The sequence below is a fragment of the Chelonia mydas genome, chromosome 15 (genome assembly GCF_015237465.2).
Source record: "Chelonia mydas isolate rCheMyd1 chromosome 15, rCheMyd1.pri.v2, whole genome shotgun sequence".
NCBI classification, from domain to species: domain Eukaryota; kingdom Metazoa; phylum Chordata; order Testudines; family Cheloniidae; genus Chelonia; species Chelonia mydas.
The window spans coordinates 2,055,566-2,078,924 of record NC_057856.1 but is presented as its reverse complement, the minus strand read 5'-3'; the positions used below and the strand labels follow the sequence as shown (position 1 = coordinate 2,078,924).

Here is a 23,359-nt window from a genome sequence, read left to right as displayed (position 1 = left end):
TGGATTTTTCCCAAGCAGGACTGGAAGCAAATCCACCCCAAATAACAGGTCACCATGGAAGGAGGAGGATGAAGCAGTGCTTCAGCATAGCTATCCCATCAGAAGAGGGGTTATTAGCAATGAATTCTTCACCAGACAATACATGCGTTCAAATGCAAGAGACTTATCACCACTGACTTCCCAGGGCTGGGCTTGGCGACATAGCACAAGCCATATTTAAGCACCAAAGTGTCAATTCATTTATTTGTCTGGGAAGGTCGGGGAGATGGATTTGAAGATAGTAATGAGAGTCAGTGGGCACTGCCTTCCCACCCAGATTCTCACGCACGCTCTTAATTTCAGTAAGAGTACAAGGGCAAAAAACAGGGCTCTTAAAGGGGCAACGTCAGCAAAGAGGACACTGCATTACTTCACATGAAAAAATTCTCCACTGATGCATTGAATTGCAACAAGATCCCTCCCCCTGCCCCCCCCCTTCCCACCCCATCCCCAGAGAGCTGAAGATGGAATGCTAGGCACTGCCGCTCACACCATTTTCAGCGTCAGGGGACGCCAGTTTGAAGTTTCCAGAGTATCTTGATCTTGCATTTGTTCCTTCCAAGGTCAAGAAGAAACATGCCCACAGGTTCTGGTCCCCATTTCCTCATCTGGGATGCGGGGGGAGAGAGAGGAGGAGGAGGTGGGTGCCTCAGTTCTTCAGAATGGTTTCATATGCTTGGTAAACATACTGGGATACCTCAGGCGCTCGGCACTTCAGAGACAGCTGCACGGAAAGAGGGAAACACAACTCAATGGCAGCTTACTCAGCACTGCAAGGGAGGCACTCACCTTCTACTCGCCAGCTGTTAGTAACTGGAGCACTGGATCGGAACCTCTAGCAAAGGTTTTGGGGTGGGTGAAGAGAAGCATGACCTCGTGGAATGGTCATCCAAAGCCTTTGAAGAAAGCCTCGAAAGCTTTCGGTGCCATGGATGTGCAGCAAAGCCAAGCCTCCGATGCCCTGCCACTCAACCGGGCCTTGGGTTCCATGGGCCAAACTTCACCTCCATCCCACACAGACCAGCCGTCTCCCCTTGTTGTTGTAAAACTGACTTCAGAGATACTGAGTCATGAGACTAAGGTTAGAGACAAAGTTATTTAGGCTAAAGAAGTTGATTCCCACATTTTTTATCACCACCCGCTTGCTTCCCTTTCCGATCTGGGTCCCGTCCATCCATTCCCTCACCCAGCATCATTCCCCAGGGCAGGTTGAGAGGCAGAGTCCCTTGCAAGCTATATGCATGTGATCTACAGGCACAAAAGCTGTAGGGAGCACAAATGAGCTAGAGACAGTCACTCACGCATGCATGCACACTCCCTACCTCTGCCTGTTCGGGGCTTTGAATTGTCTGTTAACACATTATTCACCTGGGCAGGAACCTGAAGTGTTAGGTCTCATCTTTAATTGAAACTAATGCCTTGAAGTTACTTACCAGATAAGATTTAAATGTACACAGTTCTCTTTGGTTTGAGCTCAATTAGTCCCTAACACCAGAAATGAACAGGAAAGGAGAAATCCGGAACACGACTGGCAAGGTCCACTTGGGGGCTGGACACACGGTGCAGTCATTAGGGCAAAGTTTTTCAGAAGTCACTAGTGATTTTGGGTACATCCATTTTGGGGTATTTGTCTGGAGACAACGTAAAATGGGCCTGTTGTTCAGAGGGTGGGTGCTTGGCACTTAAGATGCAGGCCCCTTTAAGGCTACTCAAGTTAAGCATCCAAAATGGCTAGTCACTTTTGAAAGTCTGGGCCAAGCCATGCTTTGCTAGCATTTTCCAGAAGGGTGTGGGGGTACGTGTGTGGGGCATTTCATGTTCTCAGAGCTGTGGTTCTCGCTTCCCCCAGGCCCCTTCCCAAACTCTCCTTCTGTGGTTGGATCGACCATGCATCAGCGGCCGCAGGCCATCCCATGCTACTCAGTGTGTGCCGGAGGCAGCAACAGCACGAGGGAAAGAAATGAAATGAGGCGGACAGGGGAGGGAACAGCAGGGGTGAAATGATGAGGGCAGCTGTATACAGCGAAAAAAGGGGGGAAAAATACTCTGCTAACCTCCAAATCCTGCAACATCAGGAGCAGGCCAGCGGTGGGCATGCAGCAACAAAACATACAGAGAAATGTGAACCCAGATGCAAACGGAGAGCTCATCAGAATACAACAGAACAAAAACACTGCCAGGGGAACCTCTGCAGCCAGTTTCAGCTGGGGCTGGCTGAAACAGCTCAGGAAACCACATTCTGATGACTGAGCACTCATGTCTCAGACAAGGTACATGCAGGGCTAAATTGCAATCATCAGCGTTCGGGTTTATTCTTTGCAGCTGCTGTTGTCTGGCTCTCTCTATTGTCCAGGATGCATGCTCAAGGGAATTTTTTTTTTTTTTTTTTTTTTTAAGGAATCGGTCTGAATTTAAAGGAACACTATGAAAATAAGCATTTTCTTTACTTGTGTTAGGTTTCAGAGTAACAGCCGTGTTAGTCTGTATTCGCAAAAAGAAAAGGAGTACTTGTGGCACCTTAGAGACTAACCAATTTATTTGAGCATAAGCTGTCATGAGCTACATCCGATGAAGTGAGCTGTAGCTCATGAAAGCTTATGCTCAAATAAATTGGTTAGTCTCTAAGGTGCCACAAGTCCTCCTTTTCTTTTTACTTGTGTTAGTTACTAACACAGTAAAAATGATTTAATCTAATACGTTTCCCCAGCGTTTATCCTGTGTCCCTATAAACTGTCGAACAACTCAGCTGGTGCAGTCAGTGAAGGGTTCCGCTATATATACTTATAGCCAGAAATCAAAGAGTTAACACAATAAAAAGGGGAACAGAAAACTTCCAAGCCTGCAGCTCACTCCAGTCCTATAGGCCCAAGTAGGAGTCTTGTCTTCCTGAAGACATTCTCCCACCAGCCAGCTCACAGCCCATTCCAAAGAGCAGCCCTGTACAAGGGCCAGGAAAAGCTGAGCTCAGGTTAACTCCTTGCTTATCAGGAGGTGGCTCATGAGGAGGGATAACTTAGTGGTTTGAGCATTGGCCTGCTAAACCCAGGGTTGTGAGTTCAATCCTTGAGGGGGCCGTTTAGGGATCTAGGGCAAAAATTGGGGATTGGTCCTGCTTTGAGCAGGGGGTTGGACGAGATGACCGCCTGAGGACAGTTCCAACCCTGAGATTCTATGATTCTATGAAGTGCCACTGCAGATCACCCATCTTAACAACAAGACAGACTGGCCAATGACACCACCCATACTAACACAAGGCTGCTGTGTTTGGGGCTCCCAACAACACAGAGGAATGTTTACTGAAGGAGAAAGTTTGCCCCGATTCAGATTTCCAAGCAGAGGAGGTGGGGGGACAAGCCTGGTGTCTTGAGGGGTACTAGTAGTGCTGCCAACAGTCCCTAATTACAAGGGACATCCCTAATTTCTTCACCTCTGACCAACAAGATGGGGAGTTGCTGAGTGATGCATAAAGTGGTATGAAATAACCCTGGCCAGTGGAGGTGAATCCTGCTTAGTGTTGTTATTAATACTAATAATATTGGGAGGTGGGGCGGGGCAGGAGTGCTAAGAGAACAGTCCCTTATTTTTGAAATACAATTTTGGCAACCCCACGTGCTAGCCTATTTTGGAACAAGAGGGAGGAGCTGGTCTTACCGCGAAACTGGGACTGCCGGGTTGGATTCGTAGCTCTGCCAGGACCCAGATCCCATTGGTCAGTTTGAGAGACTGGTACAGCATGTCTTGGCCCTCTACGTTCCTCTTGGCAACGGTGAAGATGTTGCTGCCTTGAAGCTTGCTGCTAACAGCATCTGTGTGGACAGACAGACAGACACAGCTGAGCTGCTATGGATAGGAGCACTGGAAGTACTATGTCAACTGGATATCACCATGCAGTGTGCTGCAGAAATCAGCTGTTTCTGGTTAGAAGGCCTGGAACATACACAACTTGCTTAAAAGAGGTTTGAGATCCCAGATCAGTAAGAGTCTGTGTGAAGTCTTTGAATTTAAAGCCAAGTATGTGACAAGCTGTTCCTCTTGTTTACCTGCCAAAACCCAAATTCAAGGTTCTGTTTCTCTTAGCACATGGCACTAAGCTACAAAAACAGCTGCTCTGCTCCCCCTGGCTTGTAAGCCAGCCTTCTCCCCACCATATTTGTGACTCATAGGCAAATATACTGTCCAAGCAAATCCACAGCACTACTACATACATAAAAATATCCTCTGTATCATTCACCGCAGACTTATGGTGGAAGAAGCAGAGACTTCACCAGCAGTTCCTTAACAGACTCCTGCTAAAGATGAGCTCCCCTTGAAGCCAGCATCCTTATGCTATATAGTGACTCTTAAAGGGAGGAGCTGGGCCTAGCTTAGCTGGGCCTCCCACAGACAGGGTCAATTCACTATTTCCTAGCACCCTGACAAGGGCTCCATTTAAACACCACCTGGGGTTTGTGGCTTTTGTGACAGAGGCATGAGTCCCTAGGCGAATGCAAGGGCAGCTCATTTCAGGTAACCATTACTGAGCGGCAGTAGTATTTGCTCACTTCTGTCCCAAGCTGGATTGCAATAAACAGCTCAGAGGTGAAATAAAACAGTTACTCACTTGCTCCTAACTGTTCTTCGAGATGTGCTGTTCACGTCCAGTCCACATTAGGTGTGCACGCACTGCGTGCACGAGCGTCGGAAACTTTCCCTTAGGAGCTCCCGTTGGGCCGGCAGGGGCCCCCTGAGTGGTGCCACTGCACCGTGCATATATACCCCCGCCGGCCCAACCCCCTCCAGTTCCTTCTTGCCGGCGACTCCGACAGAGGGATAGGAGGGTGGGTGGTGGAATGGACGTGAACACCACATCTCGAAGAACAGTTACGAGAAAGTAAGTAACCGTTTTTAATTCTTCAAGTGCTTGTTCACGTCCCATTCCACATTAGGTGAATCACAAGCTTACCTCTAGAGGAGGGGAGGAGTCACAGAACAACTGCTCGGAGGACCGCTCTGCCAACTGCCGCGTCCTCTCTGGCCTGCTGGTTGACTGTGTAGTGGGTCGTGAAGGTGTGCACCGAGGACCAGGTGGCTGCTCTGCAGATCTCCTGGATCAGGACCTGTGCCAGGAATGCCGTGGAAGTTGCCTGCGCCCTGGTCGAGTGGGCTGTGACGGCCGGGGCCGGAACACCTGCGAGCTCATAGCACACCCGGATGCAGCTTGTAATCCGAGACAAAGTCCGCTGCGCCGACACTGGGAGGCCTTTTAACGTCTCGGCCACAGCCACAAACAGCTGCACGGATTTGCGAAAGGGCTTGGTGCGCTCCAAATAGAACGCCAGCGCTTGACGCACGTCCAGGGTGTGCAAGCTGCAGTGACTCCTGTCCGTATGGGGTTTTGGGAAGAACAACGGCAGACAAATGTCCTGGCCCAAATGGAATTGGAAGACCACCTTAGGGAGGAACTTGGGGTGCGGCCGGAGCTGCACCTTGTTCTTGTGAATACTGTATACGGTGGCTCAGAGGCGAGGGCCCTCAGTTCAGACACCCTTCTGGCCGAGGTAACGGCAACCAGAAATGCCGCTTTCCAGGAAAGGTCCAGGAGGGAACAGGAAGCGAGGGGCTTGAAAGGGGGTCCCATGAATTTAGAGAGGACCAGGTTAAGGTTCCATGGAGGGACTGGTGGGCGGGAGTATGGGAACACCCTCTCCAACCCTTTAAGGAAGCGTCCCACCATTGGGTGGGAAAACACTGAGTCCCCCGAGAACCCCGGATGGAAGGCGGAGATCGCCGCCAGGTGCACTCTGAGTGAGGACGGGGCTAGCCCTTGCTGCTTGAGGTGCAGGAGGTTCTCCAGGATGGCCTGCACCAGGGCCTGGCACGGCCGCACCTGTCGGGGTTCACACCAAGATGAGAACGTTCTCCACTTGGCCATATAGGCCGTCCTGGTAGAGGGCTTTCTACTGCCAAGCAGAATCTGCTGCACGGGAAGGGAGCGCTGGCTCTCCAGGGTGTTTAGCTACAGAGCCTCCACGCAGTCAGGTGCAGTGACTGTAGGTTGGGATGGAGAAGCTGCCCGCCGTCCTGTGTAACGAGGTCCCGGTGTAGGGGTAGGACTACTGGGGCCTCCGCCGACAGCTCTAAGAGCGACGTGTACCAGTGCTGGCGGGCCCAGGCTGGGGTGATGAGGATCACCGCCGCCCTGTCCCTGCGCACCTTGAGTAGGACCTTGTGCACCAAGGGGAGTAGGGGAAAGGCATACATCAAGCCCCCTCTCCACGAGATCGCAAATGCGTCCGGGAGCGAGCCCAGGCTGTGACCCTGGAACGAGCAGAACCACGGGCACTGGGTGTTGGCCCTGATGGCAAACAGGTCTACCCGGGGAAACCCCCTCCTGCAGAAAAGCGAAAGCACAACGTCCACCCTGAGCATCCACTCGTGCATGCGGTACGACCTGCTGAGGGAGTCCGCCAGCTCATTTCGTACCCCTGGGAGATAGGATGCCTCTAGGTGAATTGCATGGGCCATGCAAAGGTCCCAGAGGAGGAGAGCCTCGTGACAGAGTGGTGAGGAACGAGCCCCACCATGTTTGTTTATATAAAACATGGCAGGAGTGTTGTCTGTCAGAACTGTCATGCTGTGACCACTCAGAGTGGTGTAAAAGGTCTGGCAGGCGAGACGAACCGCCCTGAGCTCCTTCACATTGATATGGAGCAACCGCTCTGCTCCAGACCACAACCCCTGTGTCATGAGGTCCCCCAGATGAGCCCCCAATCCGTGGTCTGATGTGTCAGTCACCAGCATCAGGTCCGGTTGTGGGGCGGCAAAGGGGATGCCTTCACAAACCACAGGCTTGGACTGCCACCACAGCAGGGAGTCCAGCACGTCCCTTGGGGCTGTCACTACCAAGTCCAGGGGGGCCCTGCCTGGGCGGTACACCCAAGTGAGCCACGCCTGCAGAGTCTTGAGTCTCAGTCTGGCCTGCCTGACCACGTGCGTGCATGCTGCCATATGGCCCAGCAGCCACAGGCAGCACCTGGCCGTTGTCGCTGGAAACTGGCGCAGGGAGGTGACCGCTTGCTGGATAGCCCAGAATCGGGACACCGGAAGGCTTGCCCTGGCCTGCACCACGTCCAGGACCGCCCCTCTGACTTCCACTCTGTGTGGGGACGAGCGTGGACTTGGGGACATTGACCAGGAGCCCCAGCTCGTGGAACAACCTCAGGGCCACCTCCACATGGCCCCGCACTTCCGCCTCAGATCGGCCCACCAGGAGCCAGTCGTCAAGGTACGGGTACACCCGGATTCTCTGCCTCGGTAAGAAGGCCGCCACCACCACCATGCACTTCGTGAACACCCTTGGGGCCGCAGCTAGACCGAACGGGAAACTGCAAAGTGGTAATGTTCTCGGCCCATGGCGAGCGTAGGAAACGCCAACGTGCTGCGTGGACGGCGATACAAAAGTATGAGTCCTTCATGTCGAGGGCAGCATACCAGTCTTCCGGATCCAGGGAAGGGATGATGGTGCCCAGAGAGACCATGCAGAACTGGGCCTTGACAAGGAAATTGTTGTGCCCGCGCAGGTCTAGGATGGGGCGAAGGCCCCCTTTGGCCTTGGGGATGAGGAAGTACCGGGAGTAGAACCCCTTCCCCCTTAGGCTGTGCGGCACGGCCTCTACCGCCCCCATCTTTAGCGCCGAGTGGACTTCCTTCTCTAGAGTGAGGGGGTCCCTGAAGAGGGACAGGGAAGAGGGGTGGGAGGGAGGCGAGTACCCGTTCCGCACCATACATAAGACCCAACGGTCTGACGTAATGGTGGACCACACACGGGAGAAACAGGACAGGCAGTTCAGGAAACAAAGGGACGGATCCAGTGACTGGTCTGGTACGCTGTCCTCAAGCGCACCTTCAAAAGCCTAGCTTAGCGCCCGGCTGGGGTTTGTGCTGGCCTTGGTTCTGGCCTGGCGCATTATTGTTACGCCGTCGCCTCTTATCCCTGCCTCGCCTATGGTAAGGCTCATGCCTACGGCAAGGCTGGTACTGGCGTTGAGCGGGAGGCTGCAGCTTAAAGGGCTTCCTCTGGGTCGCCGGGGTGTGCATACCCAGCAACTTAAGCGTAGCTCGCGAGTTCTTGAGGCTGTGCAGCCTCACGTCTGTCTGGTCCGAGAAGAGCCTGGACCCTTCGAAGGGGAGGTCCTGGAGTGTATTCTGGACCTTGGGCAGCAGGCCTGACTCCTGGAGCCACGCCGAGCGCCTCATGACCACCCCGACGCGATTGTCCTAGCCGCCTCGTCTGCCAAATCCAGGGAGGCCTGGAGAGAGGTCTTGGCTACTGCCTTGTCCTCGTCCACCAGGGCCGTGAACTCCTGTTGGGAACCTTGTGGGAGGCTGTCCTTAAACTTCCCCACCGCCGCCCAGGATTTGAAATTGTGCCTGTTGAGGATGGCCTGCTGGTTCGCAATCCTCAACTGAAGGCCCCCCAACGAGTACACCTTTCTACCAAAAAGGTCCAGGCGTTTCTCCTCCTTGGCCTCAGGGGCCGGGGCCTGCTGTCCATGGCACTCCCTTTCGTTCACCGCCGAGACCACCAGGGAGCATGGACTCGGGTGACAGAACAGGAACTCATAGCCCTTAGATGGGGCAAAGTATTTACGCTCCACACCTTTGGCCGTTGAAGGCCAGGGTCTGCCATATAATCTTATAGTTAGACTGAATGGTCTTAATGAGCAGAAGCGCTATTCTGGATGGACCTTCGGGGCTCAAAATGTCCACCATGGGGTTCTCCTGCTCAACCGTCTCCTTGGCCTGCAACCCCAAGTTTTGGGCGACCCTGCGCAGCAATTCCTGGTGGGCTCGATGGTCTATCGGCGGAGGGCCGGACACCTCTGTACCCGCCACAGCCTCATTGGGGGAAGACGAGGAAGTTAGCTGCTGCTCGACCCCCTCTGGTTGGTCCTCCTGCTCCCCTTCTTCCATGGGAGGGGCCTCCGGCTCAGGCCAGGGTGGGAGTCCCTTTTCCTGGGCCCGGTGCCGGTCTCTCCGGTTTATGCTGGGGGGATGCTGGAGGCCTGGATACTATAGTCTCTGGCACCGTCTGGCATTGATGCGGGGACCGGGAACGCTGCACTGAGTAACTTGCCCTGGATGGGGCCCCTTGGCACTCCTGATAGGCCCAGGGGGTCCAGAAGGGCCAACGGCCTAGTGGCCCCCATTGGGGTTGCCAGCTCCCCTGAGGGTCCTGCTGTCCGGGGCCCGGTGCAGGTAGCTATAGTGGTGCGCGCACACCGATGGACGTGAACAAGCAATCGAAGCAGGAGCTCTGTATCTTGTTACCAAGTCTCTCAGCCACTCAGCCTCCTCTACCTTTTGTTTCTTAAAGGTCAGTACATTGTGCTGCACTGGGACAAGCAGCTGGGACAAACGGATTTGGTCTGCATTGGTTTTCCACCCTCTTGATTCCTGCTGTCTCAAACCTGACATCTGACCCCAGGCAGAAAACAAGGACTAACAATCCCAGCCAGTCAAGGCAGCCACAGTTGCTTGGAAACAAGAGGAGAAGGAGGTGTGGGAGGAACTGAAATTAGACGAGAATTGCTCTCTGATTACACAGCAGGAGTTTATCTGATCCAGAACTCTTCACAGCCCTACGGAGCAATTAATGGGCTCTGCTTTGGCAAGGGAAGGCCATTCAGGCACTAATGGGTCGCTGCAGAAAGAGAACCTCACCGGGCAGCAGGGAGGAACTAAGATGGCAGGGACATGTTTGCCCACAACCTCTCTGCAGGAAGGGGCAGCACTGGAGCATTCAATGAGCACCCTGGTTTGACAGGGCTCCATAGGTGCATTACAAAACAGCGATCTACTCCACTGACTCTTATCAAGTCAAGCCACCTCTGCTTGGCAGTACCTGCTGTCACGCCAGAGGAAATCAGAGCCAGAGCGTCGGGAGTATTGGTGCTGCCTTTGAAAAGTATTGCTTTTGGCGCTGTAGATGTGGATTATTCCAGCCAAGAGGCTTCTACAGCCCGCAGACACCAGGCACGGCCCGCAGGCACCAGGCACGGCCCAAACCAACTCACCACTAAAACGAGTTTGGGCCCCGTTTTGAAAGAGCTGAACTACAGGAACTCACCTGCACTGAGAGGACAATCTTTGATGTGGAACTGGGCTTCGTTCTCATTTGGAATGTCCTTCCAGGTGGCCAGGAACATCTGCCGCTCTGGAGGAGGAGACACAAGTAGGTACACAGCGTGAACCCTGGGAGATTAGCCACCTCACTTGTACATCAACTCCAGACAAACAACTCTGCCCAAGCCCATTAAAGAAGGGCTCCCCTCCTTCCCACAGACACCCACAGGGAGCAGCCTCCAGCAATCTGTGGAAGGTGGTCAGCATCAGTACTTTATTCCCTTAGGACTTGTCTACATGGGGACACTTGGAAAATTAATCCAGATTAACTAAAGGTGTGAATTGAAAGTGGATTAGCTAAACTGCGTTAAACCCCTGTGTGGGCACCCATTCAGAATAAAGTGGCTTTAATTAAACTACACGAAGTGAACTACCAAAGCATAGTCCAGCCCTGTTTAAAGTATTTAATTAGAAGAAGAAAAATAGCAATGGATACAAGAAAAACATGACTGTATGATCAAGGCTTTGAACAATGGGGGCAGAACTGTACTGAAAAACAGCTAAATTTAGCACTGTTCTACTACAGACTTGCTGCAAAATTAAGCATGGTGGTAGTGTCTTGTGTAGACAGGTGTGCGTGCGCACACGTGTATATTTTTCATATATACGCACGCTAGCAAAAGTCGCATTCTAGAGGACTCCTAGAAGGGTCAGAATCAGATGAAAGTGGGGCTTGGCTCTAGTTATGCTCAGTAACGGTCTCCAGTCCTTTCCCAAGCCCTGCTGTGGAAAGCGGTGGAAGAGAAAAGCAGTGAGGACTAACAGCTTGATAAGGAGCAATTCAGCCCTCACTCCAGGCTTACTAAGGCAGAGGTTAACCTGGCTTTGATGCCTCCCATCCTGTTCATCAGAGCTCAGCCCTGCGGTGTGACATTCCCAGATTCATTCTCATTTCTCTTAAAAGGAGTTCCAAGAGTCATGAACTACAGGGCTAGAAGTACCACACTGTAAGGATTCCATCTGAATAGGACACAGCATCGTCCAAGGACCAACGGTGGAATTGCATCTATACAGGCAACATTTCTGAACTGCCTATGGGAGTTCTTACACTACCTCCCCTCTTCCATTTACTCACTCACCCACACCCTGGCTGGCTCTCTCTGCCACCAATTCCAGGCTAGAGAATCCCATCAACTCACCCATCTTCCCATCTTCCACGAAGAGGATGTGCAGCGGGTACAAGGTGCTGAAGTAGAACACATCAATGTTGTTCTTCACGGCAACCTGGTACCAAGGGGACGGAGGGTGTTAGCTTTTCTTCCTGATCTAGCCCAGGAAGGCAGCTCACAGGTGAAACCCGACACGACATGTACTGATGTATCTGATGCAAGGCACAGGGTCTAGTGGAGTCAGCACAGGGCTGGGAATCAAGAACTCCTGAGTTCCAATCCCAGCCTTTAATCTCCTAGGCAAAGAGTTAAACTGGCCGCATGGTGCTCACAGTGGCTAAGTACTGCCAGCATTATGTAACTGAAGAGCAGAACAGTGATAAAACGAGAACAGCAGCCAGTCCCGAACCTACAATCTTACGCTCCCCTGTAATTATCCTCCTCTTAGACCCCGTTCCCACTCACTAGCTGGAGCAGAAAGACCAGTTGCGTCTCCTTCCTCAAGCCAAGCATGGGTACTGAGCTAGCACTCTGTGAAGCTGGGAGAGTGTATTCAGTGGCATCTCTTGGCCTAGCCATATGCTGAAAAGGGCTCCCTGTTCTGTAAGCAGAGAAACCAGGCCTGAGTCAGAGCTCGACACTGGACCAGAACGAGGTTTCCCTTTTCCCGGAGAAAGGGAGAAGGCATCAGGGAAATATTGCATCTCTCCATGTCCCATCTCAATATTCTGTCATTACCCATTTCACCTCAGCTTCCTTTCCTGCTCCCCCAACTAAACTCCATCTGTAGAGTCCAGCTCCCTCAGAGGACTGGCCAGTCCCTACATGCACAGCTGCTGGTACGAGTTTCAGATTCTCCACTGTGGCTCTCCTTGCCCTTCCCATCCTCACTGTGCCATTTAGACTGGTCCACTAACGACACTTGTGTGCTTTCAGCTGCCTCCTCCATACAGCCTCACCTGGAGGTTGTTGAGAGGATCCATCTTCATGACAGAGCCAACTGTGTTCAGAGGGAGGGAGATCTCCACAGTCTGGTTGGGAGCAAGAGGGGCGTGGATCTGAAGAGGAGCAGCTGGCGCCAGGCCGAAGCTGTGGGGACACCCAAAGAGAGTAGGTGGGTTAGTGGAAAGAGAAAGGGAGCTGCTAGGATTTCTGTTGCTTGTTGTAAGTTTCCTGCCAGGTGGTGGGAGGATGCTAATGGCAGCACGTGTCAAATCTCCTTCCCTGGATGGTGGACACACCAACTTGTAAGTATTTCCACCTTGCTGATCTGGCAGTGTGGCAGATTGGCCTGCGCAATTCCAGCCTGTGATGTGCTCAGGGACACTAAACCACACCGATAGTCTGTCTGCTCCCACTCCGCAACTCCTTCCTCTCTCTGCCTATGCTGGGCACTCACGTGGCATCATTACCTCTCACACACACTTCATTCAAATCCTCCTCCCAAACTATGGAGCAGCACGTTCAACAGCCACACACCAGATCATCCACAGTCAAAGCAGAGCATGGCATGTCTGACCATCACAGGTTGTTGATTCAAACCCGTTACATCTCAGCCATGGTGGGTACGGGGTACTGGCAAGTATCCAAGCCCGGAGACCCTGCATCTTTATTTCTAGGCAACCTATTGCTGGGTCTCAAATGGCCTCAGAATCTTACATTTTGGGTCTTTATGATGCTAGTAGGGACAACTCCACAGCCCTCAGCCACCCCTGTGAGCTGGGGCTGGAGTGCCTTTCGCTCCTTTGAACACACAGGGAGCGCTATTCAGCTTAGCGGGAAGAGACACGGTTAACGAGGAAGACCCGTTACCAGCAACGGGGGTGGAGGCCTCATTCAATCTCCGTTCTTAACTGAGGATCAGCCTCTTCAGTCAACTTCTTAGAGGCTCAGGTTTACTCATCACCATGGGCACTCAGGGAGAGAAGGATCATCACGGGAGGCTGTTCCTACCTTGATGGGACTACAGGACGCCCTATCTGCCCTGGCTTTATGTGGCCACCGCTGCCCTCTGGCTCCACAGCCATGTCCTTTTACTGCTTGTCCAGCCTGACCTTCTGCTGAGCATCAAGATGCCTCTGAGGGTTAGCTTCCCTCGAGGGTTGGACTCCCCCAGGCTGTAAGGCAAGAGGAGCAGGGATGGCCCTAGAATGACTGAAGGGAAAACTCAGGCTCTGCTTCCCAGAGGTTGGTGGACACGTGGTCACTGGTTTTCCTTTAGGGCCTGTCTAAAGGAACACTTTGTTCGTAACAAGCTGGGGCGTAGATCTACTCTGCCCTAGCCTACCGTGCTCTTAAGTGTCCACATGGACCCTGCTGCAGCACACTAAAAGTCCCATTTTTCGTTTTGATCTGCTCCCACTTCAAAGCGGAGTAGATCAGAGCTCACCTCAGACCTACTCCACTTTGAAACGTGAGTACACACCAGAGTGAACAACGGAGCCGTTAGTGCGCAGCAGCAGGCTAGTGCAGGGCAGATTTACACCCCCCACTCGCAGCAAATTATGTGTGTGTCTAGACAGGCCCACAGTAATTTTAGCGCTATCACTGCCCTTTGCCCTTTCCCTACACACATCCACCATTGCCTCCTACCCCAAGAGGACAGGTTGTAAAGTCACAGGTGCTGGTCAGCAGGAGATATGCTGTGTGCAGTGCACATGGCCCTTTCTCCCACGACAGCATCCAGGGCACACACCAGCACTTCTCTTGCCAGAGCTCGCCTAAGGTCTTTTCTGAGCCTAGATCTCATGAGCATATGGTTGGTTCAGCAACACCGATCTTCCAGAACTAGCAACAGACCCACCTGCCAGGCCAGGGGCTTATAGGTTATGCCACCGCCAAGTTCAATCAACTGTGCTCCCAAATGAATGGGCCAACAGGAGCTCTGGAGACAGCTCACCCCTTGCTTCCAACCATATCCCACACTGCCAAAGACGGCATCCCTCCCCAAGCTGAGCAGACTCCTGAGATCACCTGATGCATAGTGTGCTGCACTAGTAGCCCAGCAAGTATTTTACCTGTTACGGTTGAACTGGATGGCAAAGTCAGACATGACCTGCAAGGCCTTGTTAGTTAGTAAGAGATCCATGGAGATGGCGCCCACCTGGCGGCTGAATGTGCCAGAAATCTCCAGGCCCTTGGCCTTCATGGCTGGGAGCCAGACCTACATTATATGAAGACAGAAGAAGATGATTTTGACCTGATCTGAAACACAAGGTGAACTGGCTATCATAGAGGAGCCAAACTGGACTTAGGAGTCCAGGTCTCAACAGCAGGAGCTCCTGACAGCACAGAGTCAGACAATCTACCTGTAGCAGTAAAATGTTAGACTTACAGGTAGGAAGTTAGGGATTTTAAAATCAAGATTCCCTGGCTCTCCTCCAGCTCACGAAGGCAGGGAACATACCAGACATGCACGTGACCTCACTCTGAAGGAACAGGCGCTTTCTAGCCCACGGGGATGTAGGCCCTTTTCGTCACATCTTCCCAGTACATTGACTGGCTCTTGGAAGGAGTCATTAATGTGGGCCAGGGTGTGAATCCCTGCAAGGGACTGCAGGTGAGAACACAGGCAAGCTCACTAGTGCTGCCTCTATGCACAGACAGGCTCAGGTTTCTAGGGACGCAGGTTTCTCTGGGATCAGCCCTCATTCTCTCCTTCACTCTGAGGCCTAACAAGTGGCAGCCCCTCCTCAAAGGAGGGGTCTCCAGACCATCCCACCACCAGCAGTCCTAGGGTGGGGAGGCGCCCTGTTAATAGACTTACCCACCTGGAAACAGAGGATATCTAAGACACATTAAACGTATGTGTCACCCTTGAAAATCCTCCATGTGTCACTAGGCAGGACACGACGCTCCACAATTTCACCTGAGGATTTACACTTCACCACCTTCCTGGGGCATCCCCAAATTCTACCAGCTTGGGGAAGCTTAAAGCTTGCCCATGGATCCCCGCCCCATGTTGATCTTTAACAGCAGCAGTCCATACAACCTGGCAATGTTAGAGCCCAGATAGCTAGAGCCAGAGCCTTGGGTGGGAGGTCAGTACAGGCAGGGCCACTCACAGTTTTGGGTGCCACATGGGATCCTGACAGTGTGCCCACTCCACCGGCCAGATCAAAGAGGTCTCCCAAGCCACTACTGGGGGGTGGCCCGAGGTTTGCAGGCATCACCGTGCTGGGAGCTGTAAAGCCAGTACCACTCATCTGTATGAAGCAAGGAAGCCAGTTACTCTGGGTGCCATGAAAGAAATGAGAGAACAAAAAGGAAGGTGCAAAATGCGACAGACTGGTAAACATGGAAGATGCACACTCACTGCAGGACTGCCTCCTACATCGCTTCTCAGCTGCAAAGAGACAAGAAACAGGAACATCACTGAGAGCAGTGGCAGGTGAATAAAAAGCAGGCCAGATGGGGGATCTCCAACACACACACAGCCATGACCCATTTTACCAACGGCTCTTTAAAAAGCACTGGACAAAGGGTGGGGTCAGGAACTGTTCCAAGACTGCTTAGCAGGCCCTGTGGCTTCGAGGCATTAGGACGCATCTGTTATTTCACTGTGCTTCAGATCTGCTCTTTTTCCCCCAACATCTAACAAGCTAAGCATCATACACATCAACCGAGAGCAGACACAAGGACGGAGACAGCCTGAGAGACTGATAGTTTAGAAGAGATGGGGAGTTCACAGACACTACTTATAGAACAAAGTTTCTCTCTCCTCTGCTGTCTTGGAGGTGGGGTACTGGGGGCTGGCGCAGGTTCCCAGTGGGAGCCCCAAAGGGTCTAAGGTGGTTGGATACAATTTGAGTGGGACAGCACTATATGAAACATGGGTCTGATGGCCTTGCACCAAACTGATGGCATTTCTTCACACCCCACTCTAGGCACTAGTAGGTTCACAAACTCCAGCTGTTCCTTCTATGCTACAGTGACAGGGAGCAGGGATGGGTGAGGGGAGCACACGGGAGGTTGGCTAGGTATATTCCAGAGAGCTAGTAAAAAGGGCTGATCCATACCCCTTCAGACTCGTCCCCCATCTCCAAGCAGAAGCAGGCAAGGTGAAGAGAAGAGCCAGCCACATGCACAGAGACACAAGCCAGGAGAGAAGAGAGACAAACAGGGAGACAAGAGAAGGGGAGGGAGGGAAGGAACAGCAATTAGTCCAACTTCATTGCCACTCAGTACATCCGACTGGCATTAGTATTCAGAGGGCCACAAACGCTGGAGTCAACAGGTGCCCAGAGAGCCCCTACCCCAGGACACAAACAGAGGCAGGGAGGTGCCATGTTAGCTGGTGCTTTTTAGCTTTGGAACCCACATCTTGGATGACACCACAGGTTCCTGCCAGCTTAGAGCACCTACGAGCAGAGCCCTCCTCTGGTTTGTCTACACGGATACCCTACTTTGCTGACACCAGCCCAGGAACCTGGGCAAACAGTTCTGACTTGTTACTTGGGCCAGATCTATACCCCTTTCCAGGGCCCCTAGCAGACCACCAGTTATTTCTCTGGTTACTGATTTTTCAGCTCACAAACAGGCTATTACAGACCTTCTGGGACCTTCCTCCCACGTTAGGGAGGGACGACCATGGCACCTGATTGCTAGTGACAGAACGAAGAGGTGAGCAGCCCTTACGCCAGACCAGTAACAGGCCTATAGCTCAGAGGAAACTCTGGAATCCAGCCGCCTTTCATGCCAAGCCAGCATTCCATTTTGACATCAGCCTGGCTCTCCAACAACTCCCAAGCCTCTCGTGCTGGGTGCCCTGCCAACATACTGACTGCCTAGGTCAGCGATTTCCAGCCTTGCTGGGAAAGTGTGCCCGTAATGGGAAGCCAGACCATGCTGTGTCCACTGCTTCCCATTAAGTTGTGCGTGCTCGAAGTCCAAATCCCAGCCTCAAGATGGTAAGAGCCTAGGCTAGAGCACATACAACTGGAATGGAAGGTATGTACTACGTGGGCCTGGATTCACCATTAAGGTTATGATGGGAGCCTAGTGCACCATTAGCAGGATGCTCCATAGTGGTCTAGGTTATTAACACAGCCAGACAACAGATGAGCACAGCTGTCAGTGAGGGACATACCTGGATTCACAACCAACGCACTATTAGAAATCAAGCATGCAGACCCATGACCTACCAAGCTGTCCAAGCCACCTCCAAGAAGATCCACAGCCCCCATCTGCACAGAGGATGTAGCAACAGGAGGTCCGCTCACTGGGGGGCCCAGGTCAAGGTTCAGAAGGTCACCAAGGAGGTCACCCTGAGTTGGGATGACAGCTGGTTGTTCTGAAGGTGGGGCTCCTGATGGGGCTGCGTCAGGGCTCTCTGCACTTTCACTCCTGCAGAGGGAGTTAGAGAAGGTGAAACGTGTGACACCATAGGGAGATCTGGGTGACCTAACAGGCATCGGTCCTCACTGTAGAAGGAATATATTTCATTCCAACGGGCCAGGGCAAGGAATATTGAGAGACATTCTCTCCAGCCAGAGCCAACCCAAGCCAGAGGGCCAATATTTCAGCATTATTACACCGATCAGAGAGAGACTTGTCTTCCACTCGCAAGTGTACCCTGAACACTGGATCTAAAGGGAGCCACTTACTTCAATCTATGCTGACTTACTACTGCAGGGGGAATCTCTCCCCAGTGGAGAGACATAAGCCATGCACCAGAAGCCAACACCAGACAGCACCTCAAAGATCTTCAGTTCAATGCCCAGATCATCAGTGGCCTCTGCAGACCCTGCAAGGGGCTCATGTACTGCTGATAACATGGAGGGGTAACTTGGCCCCATGGCGAAGCCCACCATTGGTGGGGGGGGACTGAGTGTGGCTCAGCACTGCTCAGCCTGCTTGAACAAGTGCTGGCAGTTTCCAGGCAGAGCCTGCAGGGGTCAGATACAGTCAACAGAAGGAACAGAAAGAGGTGGCTAGCTGCAGCTAGAGAGACGTCAGGTACTCACGACCCTGTCCGCGGCGGCAAGCTCTTGTGCACAATGCCTCTGCTCCCCTCCACGAAGGCACTGGGAGGCTTATGATAGACAGAGGCCAGCGTGCCAATGTAACAGATCAGCTCATCCAGCAGGGTCGGCTCAATCAGATCCGTCTCCTCGGAGATGAGGGGCTTCTCTGCCAGCACCACTTCCTTGGCAGCTACAGGATCAGTGGAGAGCAGACGCCAGTAGATGTAGCCACGGTCCCGCAGGTCCGGATTATCAGAGTCCTTTGGGAAATGCAGCAGTTAGAACAATTCATGGGCTGGCTGAATCGAGCCGGGGAAGAGGATACAGACTACTACTCACTGGCCTAGGAAGCAGCATTAATAATATCCCCCCAGGGCAGAGGCCAACTGCCCCGACATAAATCCTGCTGCAGGCATTTGGTCAGGGAATGGGGGCAGAATAGAAAATATAATCAACTCTGCTGTGCCTGCCAGTTGTACACATGCTGCAGGGTGTAAGCGTTTTGGTGCGTGTTCTTTAGTCGGGAAACGACATGGGATAGAGAAAGACAGGCAGCTCTCCTCCCTGTTCTTAAGAAGTCTGGTCGCAAGCAGTTTTGTGGTAAGGCTGCAGCAGAGAGCAAAATGGGCTCAAGAGGAGATCAAAACTGGGAATTACTGGAAAGCTTTGAAAGGTTTAACTAGTGACGTATTTAGCACAAATTATAATCTCCGAAGAATTTAATTGCATGTAGAGAGGTTTCTAAGCTATCCCCATCATACACGTAAAACTTGCCAAGAAAACCCTCCGTCTGTTTCCATAAAGCCCTTCCAACTAACATGATTAGGGCCCTACCAAATTCACAGCCATGAAAAACACGGCACAGACCGTGAAATCTGGTCTTTTGTGTGCTTTTACCTTGTACTATACAGATTTCATGGGGGAGGCCAGCATTTCGCAAATTGGAGGTCCTGACCCAAAAGGGAGTTGCAGGGGGTGTCACCAGTTTATTTTAGGGGGAGTCACGGTATTGCCACCCTTACTTCTGCACTGCCTTCAGGACTGGGTGGCCAGAGAGCAGAGGCTGTTGGCTGGGCACCCACCTCTGGCGGCAATGCACTGCCAGTAGCTGCACAGAAGGAAGGGTGGCAATCCCAGACCAGGCAACCCTTACTTCTGCGTTGCTGCCTTCAGAGCTGGAGGTCGGAGAGCGGTGGATGCTGACCGAGGGCCCAGCTCTGCAGGCAGCAGAGCAGAAGGAAGGGTGGCAATCCCAGACCAGGCCATCTTTCCTTCTGCCCTGCTGCTGGTGGTGGGCTCTGCCTTCAGAGCGGGGCTCCCGGCCAGCAGCCGCCGCTCCCCAGCTCTGGAGGCAGGGCCGCTGCCAGCAGCAGCACAGCAGGAAGGGTGGCAGCACCGCAACCCCCCCACAATAACCTTGTGCCTCCCCACAACTCCTTTTTGGGTCCGGAGCCCTGCAATTACAACGTTAGGAAGTGTCAGATTTAAATAACTGAAATCGTGAAATTTATGGTTTTTAAAATCATATGACTGTGAAATTGACCAAAATGGACTCTGAATTTGGTAGGGCCCTAAACATGGATCCATGTTTAAACATTTCTACTGCAGTAGCACCTAAAGGCAACAATCAGACTCTAACGCCTAGCACAGTGGGGTCCAAGCGCACAGTAAGTGACAGTCTACGCTGGCAAGCATGCGGCGAGGGACTGAGCGAGCGTCCCCCTCTGGGAGTCAGCGCACTTTACTGCTGCCCCTGGATAGTTGCTGAACATTTCATAGCAGTTATCACACCAGCCTTCCCTTTAATTCCACTGATTCCCTGTGAAGGACAAGCCCTGGCTCTGCCTCTCCTGCTGGAAGGAGCACTTCATCCTCTGAAAAATGAAGAGGCTCAACGAGGTGAAAAGGCAAACGTGTGCTGCTCACACTAGCTCTCCTCCAGTAACCCTACCATGATTCAGAACAATGCTCTAGTCTCGGTCTCTCAGAATGTCATTGAGCGTGAAGCTCCTATTGGGGCAGTCTGATCAAAGGGTTTACAGCGTCAGAGCCGACACCAATAGGCTCAACTCAATGAGAAAATAAGGGATTGATGTTTTCTTTGTGGGGGTGTAGAACAGAAGAGGGGTCCTTGGAGGGCAAAAACAACAAATATTAAGGTGCAATTAAGATTATTATTACGGTGCAATATTAAGATTCATTGTGGTAGCACCACCCCATGTAAATTCATTACCGCTACCTCACAGCCATACCCAGTGGTTCTTCAGTACCATCCAATCATCCACCCCCCTCAAAGGCCAAGACCTACTGCTGGAGGGATTTTATGGTCCAGGCAGCCCTGGGAAGTAGGACTCTAATTGGCAGCCTAGAGATCTCCCACTATACTGGCACCAGGACAAGTTTGATCAAATGTAGCTGTGTGGTAATCACACAGTTGTTCCATTGCTTTCAAGAGTCCAGAGACCTGTCAGCAGACCTGCTCTCTAGAATAATCTGTACTATCATCATCTGGTTCTGGAGCATAGGTAAATGGCTGGGGATTCCCTCTACCTAGTCATCCCACTATTTGCCCCTCTCTATTCTGTAGCAGGATAGCCCAGGCTGTTCCCCATTCTGACACAGCAAGCCCCACAATCTCCATAAATGTGAGTCCAAAAGCAGTGCTGGCTTTAGAGGTGGTGGGCAAACCCCAGAAAGCGAAGTGCCCCTTTCTCATGGTCAAGAGCTTGTTACACACCTGAGTAGCCAGGCTCAGCACCTGCTGCACCAGCTCCTGGGTCTCAGTGGGCTTCTTTAGGAAGAGCTTCACAATGGCAGTCAGCAGCTGCAGCTGGACCTGCACAGTGCAGGCAAGAGAGAGTTAGGAAGCAGGCAGACCATAGGTGGCACGTGCACATCTAAATGCCAAGTACATGCACCCCACGAGCAAATGCAGCTCCCATCATGCACGGATACAAGCCTGCACCAGTTGAAAACTCTAACGCAGGGTCATCAGCCAACAGACCAACAAGACTGTCATAGGCCAGATAGGCAGCCTCCTTAACCACTCACTCCTATTTAAACCTGCTAAGGCTCACAATGTCAGAGGGTTCAATCACAGGTTATTAGGTTCAATGGGAGAACGACTGGGGTGAAATTCTAGAATCAGCGTATGCAGGAGGTCAAGTTGGATGAGCTGAACTGTCTCTCCTGGCTTTAAAAAAGAAAACCTATGAGTCACACCCACATGAGGATGGTCAATTTCCCTCTTCCCCTTGATCTAAATGTTATGGTACATAAAGTTTATTTGGATATTTTATGTTTATTTATAAGCTTTTCTCCAGGCCCCTTCCCCATGTCAGTTTCAGAGCATTCTATAAACATGAACAGGCTTATCCCGCCTTTTGAGAGTGTTGTGGGGAAGTATTACCCCCATTTTACAAACGGGAAACTGAGGCACAGGGGGACTAAGTGATTTACCCAAGGTCACACAGGAAGTCAGTGGCAGGAACAGAATCTACATCTCCCAGGCCCAGTTTATTGTCTTAATCCCAAAACAATCCTAGGGTTAGGGCAGCCTCACAAGCTCACTCCCTGCCTCCTCTAGGCTAGGGGCAGAACCTAGAGCTACACCCAGTGTTTCAATGGTTTTGCCTTGACCTTAGTTTACCACAGCAGAAGTGAACGTGGGCATGTCCTGATCTGAGAACTGACTGAGATCCTGTCGCCTGGGGACAAGGTGCAGGAGCCGTGCTCTCAAGAGCATCCCGTGGGGTGAAAGCGTTTAGGGAAATGAAAAAGTAATTACACTGCTCAGCTCAACCGCCCAGCACAGCACACAAGCTAAAAATACATCTTTGCTTACTGGGTAAGTCTCCTGTAAATGAGCAGCACAGACATTCACACAGGGACCCCGCACAGAACTCTGGAGGCAGTTTACAAGTTAATGGATAACTGAAACACCGCACAGTCTCAGGTGACACAGGCATAGCTCTGGAGATCAGAGTCCTCAGTTCATCCAGAGAACAGGAACAGCATGAGCGGCAGCAAGGAAAGCTTCCCCCATGCTGGCCCTGCAAACCTCATCTTGGGGGCATAGATCTTTGGGGAAAGGATAGCTCAAGATCCAGGTCCCTTTGTAAAGGTTAAGCAGTGACCTAGAGAGAAGCTCTGTGACCCATGATCAGTACTTCGAGGCATCCTTCCCCCCAGCCCTGTCCGTCTGACTTTCCAGCTCCATCCCATCACCTGGGTGCTCTCGTCATGGAAGCCCTCCAGAAAGCTCTCCAGTAGCTCATCCGCGTTGTCAATTCGCTCAGCGTATTCTCCCACAATCCAAATCATGGCAGCCCGGGCCTCAGGCTCATCGAGGGAGTCCAGATTCTCACACAGGGTGGCAATCACGCTCTCGTACCTTCACAACAGTGTAGACAGAGTTAAGCAGCTCATGGGGAACCAGACAAATCCAACCATCCCTGGAGGAGTTTCTTTGTGGTGCGTGAACTGGCATGTTGTGCACAATGGTGGTAAGTAGTGAGGTGACGTCATATACCCCCCACCCCCTGAAAGGCTACTCTCAAGTTCAGGGCCGTTTTCCAGTAGAGATGAGATTACGGGAAGTCTGAGCTACAGTGAATGAATGCCCCAGAGCATGATCTTATCTTGATAAGAGTTAAGATTGTTCCTTCTAGCATGACTGTAACACACCCTGCATCTACACACAGTGTCTCAGAGCATGCAGTCGGAGTCTTCCCACTAGATTCAGCGCAACAGAGACTCAGTCAGGTCTAGGGATTTATTTGGGGGTGGGGGAAGAGGAGAGTTACTACAGGCCCTTGCTGCTGGGTTTTAGATCCTTGAAGCTACTGGTGAGTGAATGAAAAAGAAAGGAAGGGAGGTTGGGACCATGGAGAAGGGGATGGTGGAGTGTGAACAGGAGAGGTTGTGAGGAGAGTCAGATATTGAGAAAGCAACATTTTTGCTTTAGATCAACTGAAACCAAAGAATACAGGAAGCCCTTTGTAGGACTCACATTAGCCCATCAGAAGGGAGGTTCCCTTAGCTCAGCTCCCCTTGTCTCCCTTTGTTTGACTGTATTCGGAG

At 52.1% G+C, this 23,359-nt stretch overlaps 1 protein-coding gene and 1 non-coding gene across 14 annotated transcripts in view; both read right to left on the bottom strand.

Annotated features, from left to right (window-relative positions):
* Positions 1 to 215: 215 nt before the first annotated feature.
* The window catches only part of AP1B1 (adaptor related protein complex 1 subunit beta 1), a 78,587-nt gene continuing 55,443 nt past the window's right edge, over positions 216 to 23,359 (bottom strand). For 4 of the 13 annotated variants that reach the window (XM_037879067.2, XM_037879061.2, XM_037879064.2 and 1 more), the window contains 14 exons: positions 22,505 to 22,670; positions 21,015 to 21,113; positions 18,278 to 18,537; positions 17,456 to 17,657; positions 16,331 to 16,351; positions 15,628 to 15,657; positions 15,377 to 15,517; positions 14,330 to 14,475; positions 12,272 to 12,401; positions 11,343 to 11,427; positions 10,148 to 10,234; positions 3,691 to 3,845; positions 2,094 to 2,102; positions 216 to 763 (listed from right to left, as the gene is read on the bottom strand). In XM_037879067.2, coding sequence (XP_037734995.1) covers positions 689 to 763; positions 2,094 to 2,102; positions 3,691 to 3,845; positions 10,148 to 10,234; positions 11,343 to 11,427; positions 12,272 to 12,401; positions 14,330 to 14,475; positions 15,377 to 15,517; positions 15,628 to 15,657; positions 16,331 to 16,351; positions 17,456 to 17,657; positions 18,278 to 18,537; positions 21,015 to 21,113; positions 22,505 to 22,670 — 1,606 coding nt within the window. In that variant the 3' untranslated portion in view covers positions 216 to 688. The remainder of the gene's footprint in view (positions 764 to 2,093; positions 2,103 to 3,690; positions 3,846 to 10,147; positions 10,235 to 11,342; positions 11,428 to 12,271; positions 12,402 to 14,329; positions 14,476 to 15,376; positions 15,518 to 15,627; positions 15,658 to 16,330; positions 16,352 to 17,455; positions 17,658 to 18,277; positions 18,538 to 21,014; positions 21,114 to 22,504; positions 22,671 to 23,359) is intronic. The other 9 variants (XM_043529884.1, XM_037879062.2, XM_043529885.1 and 6 more) reach the window with 5 other exon arrangements.
* Positions 13,167 to 13,266, bottom strand: LOC114022145. Its single transcript, XR_003566364.1, has one exon. It is a non-coding gene; the product is annotated as a small nucleolar RNA SNORD125 (small nucleolar RNA).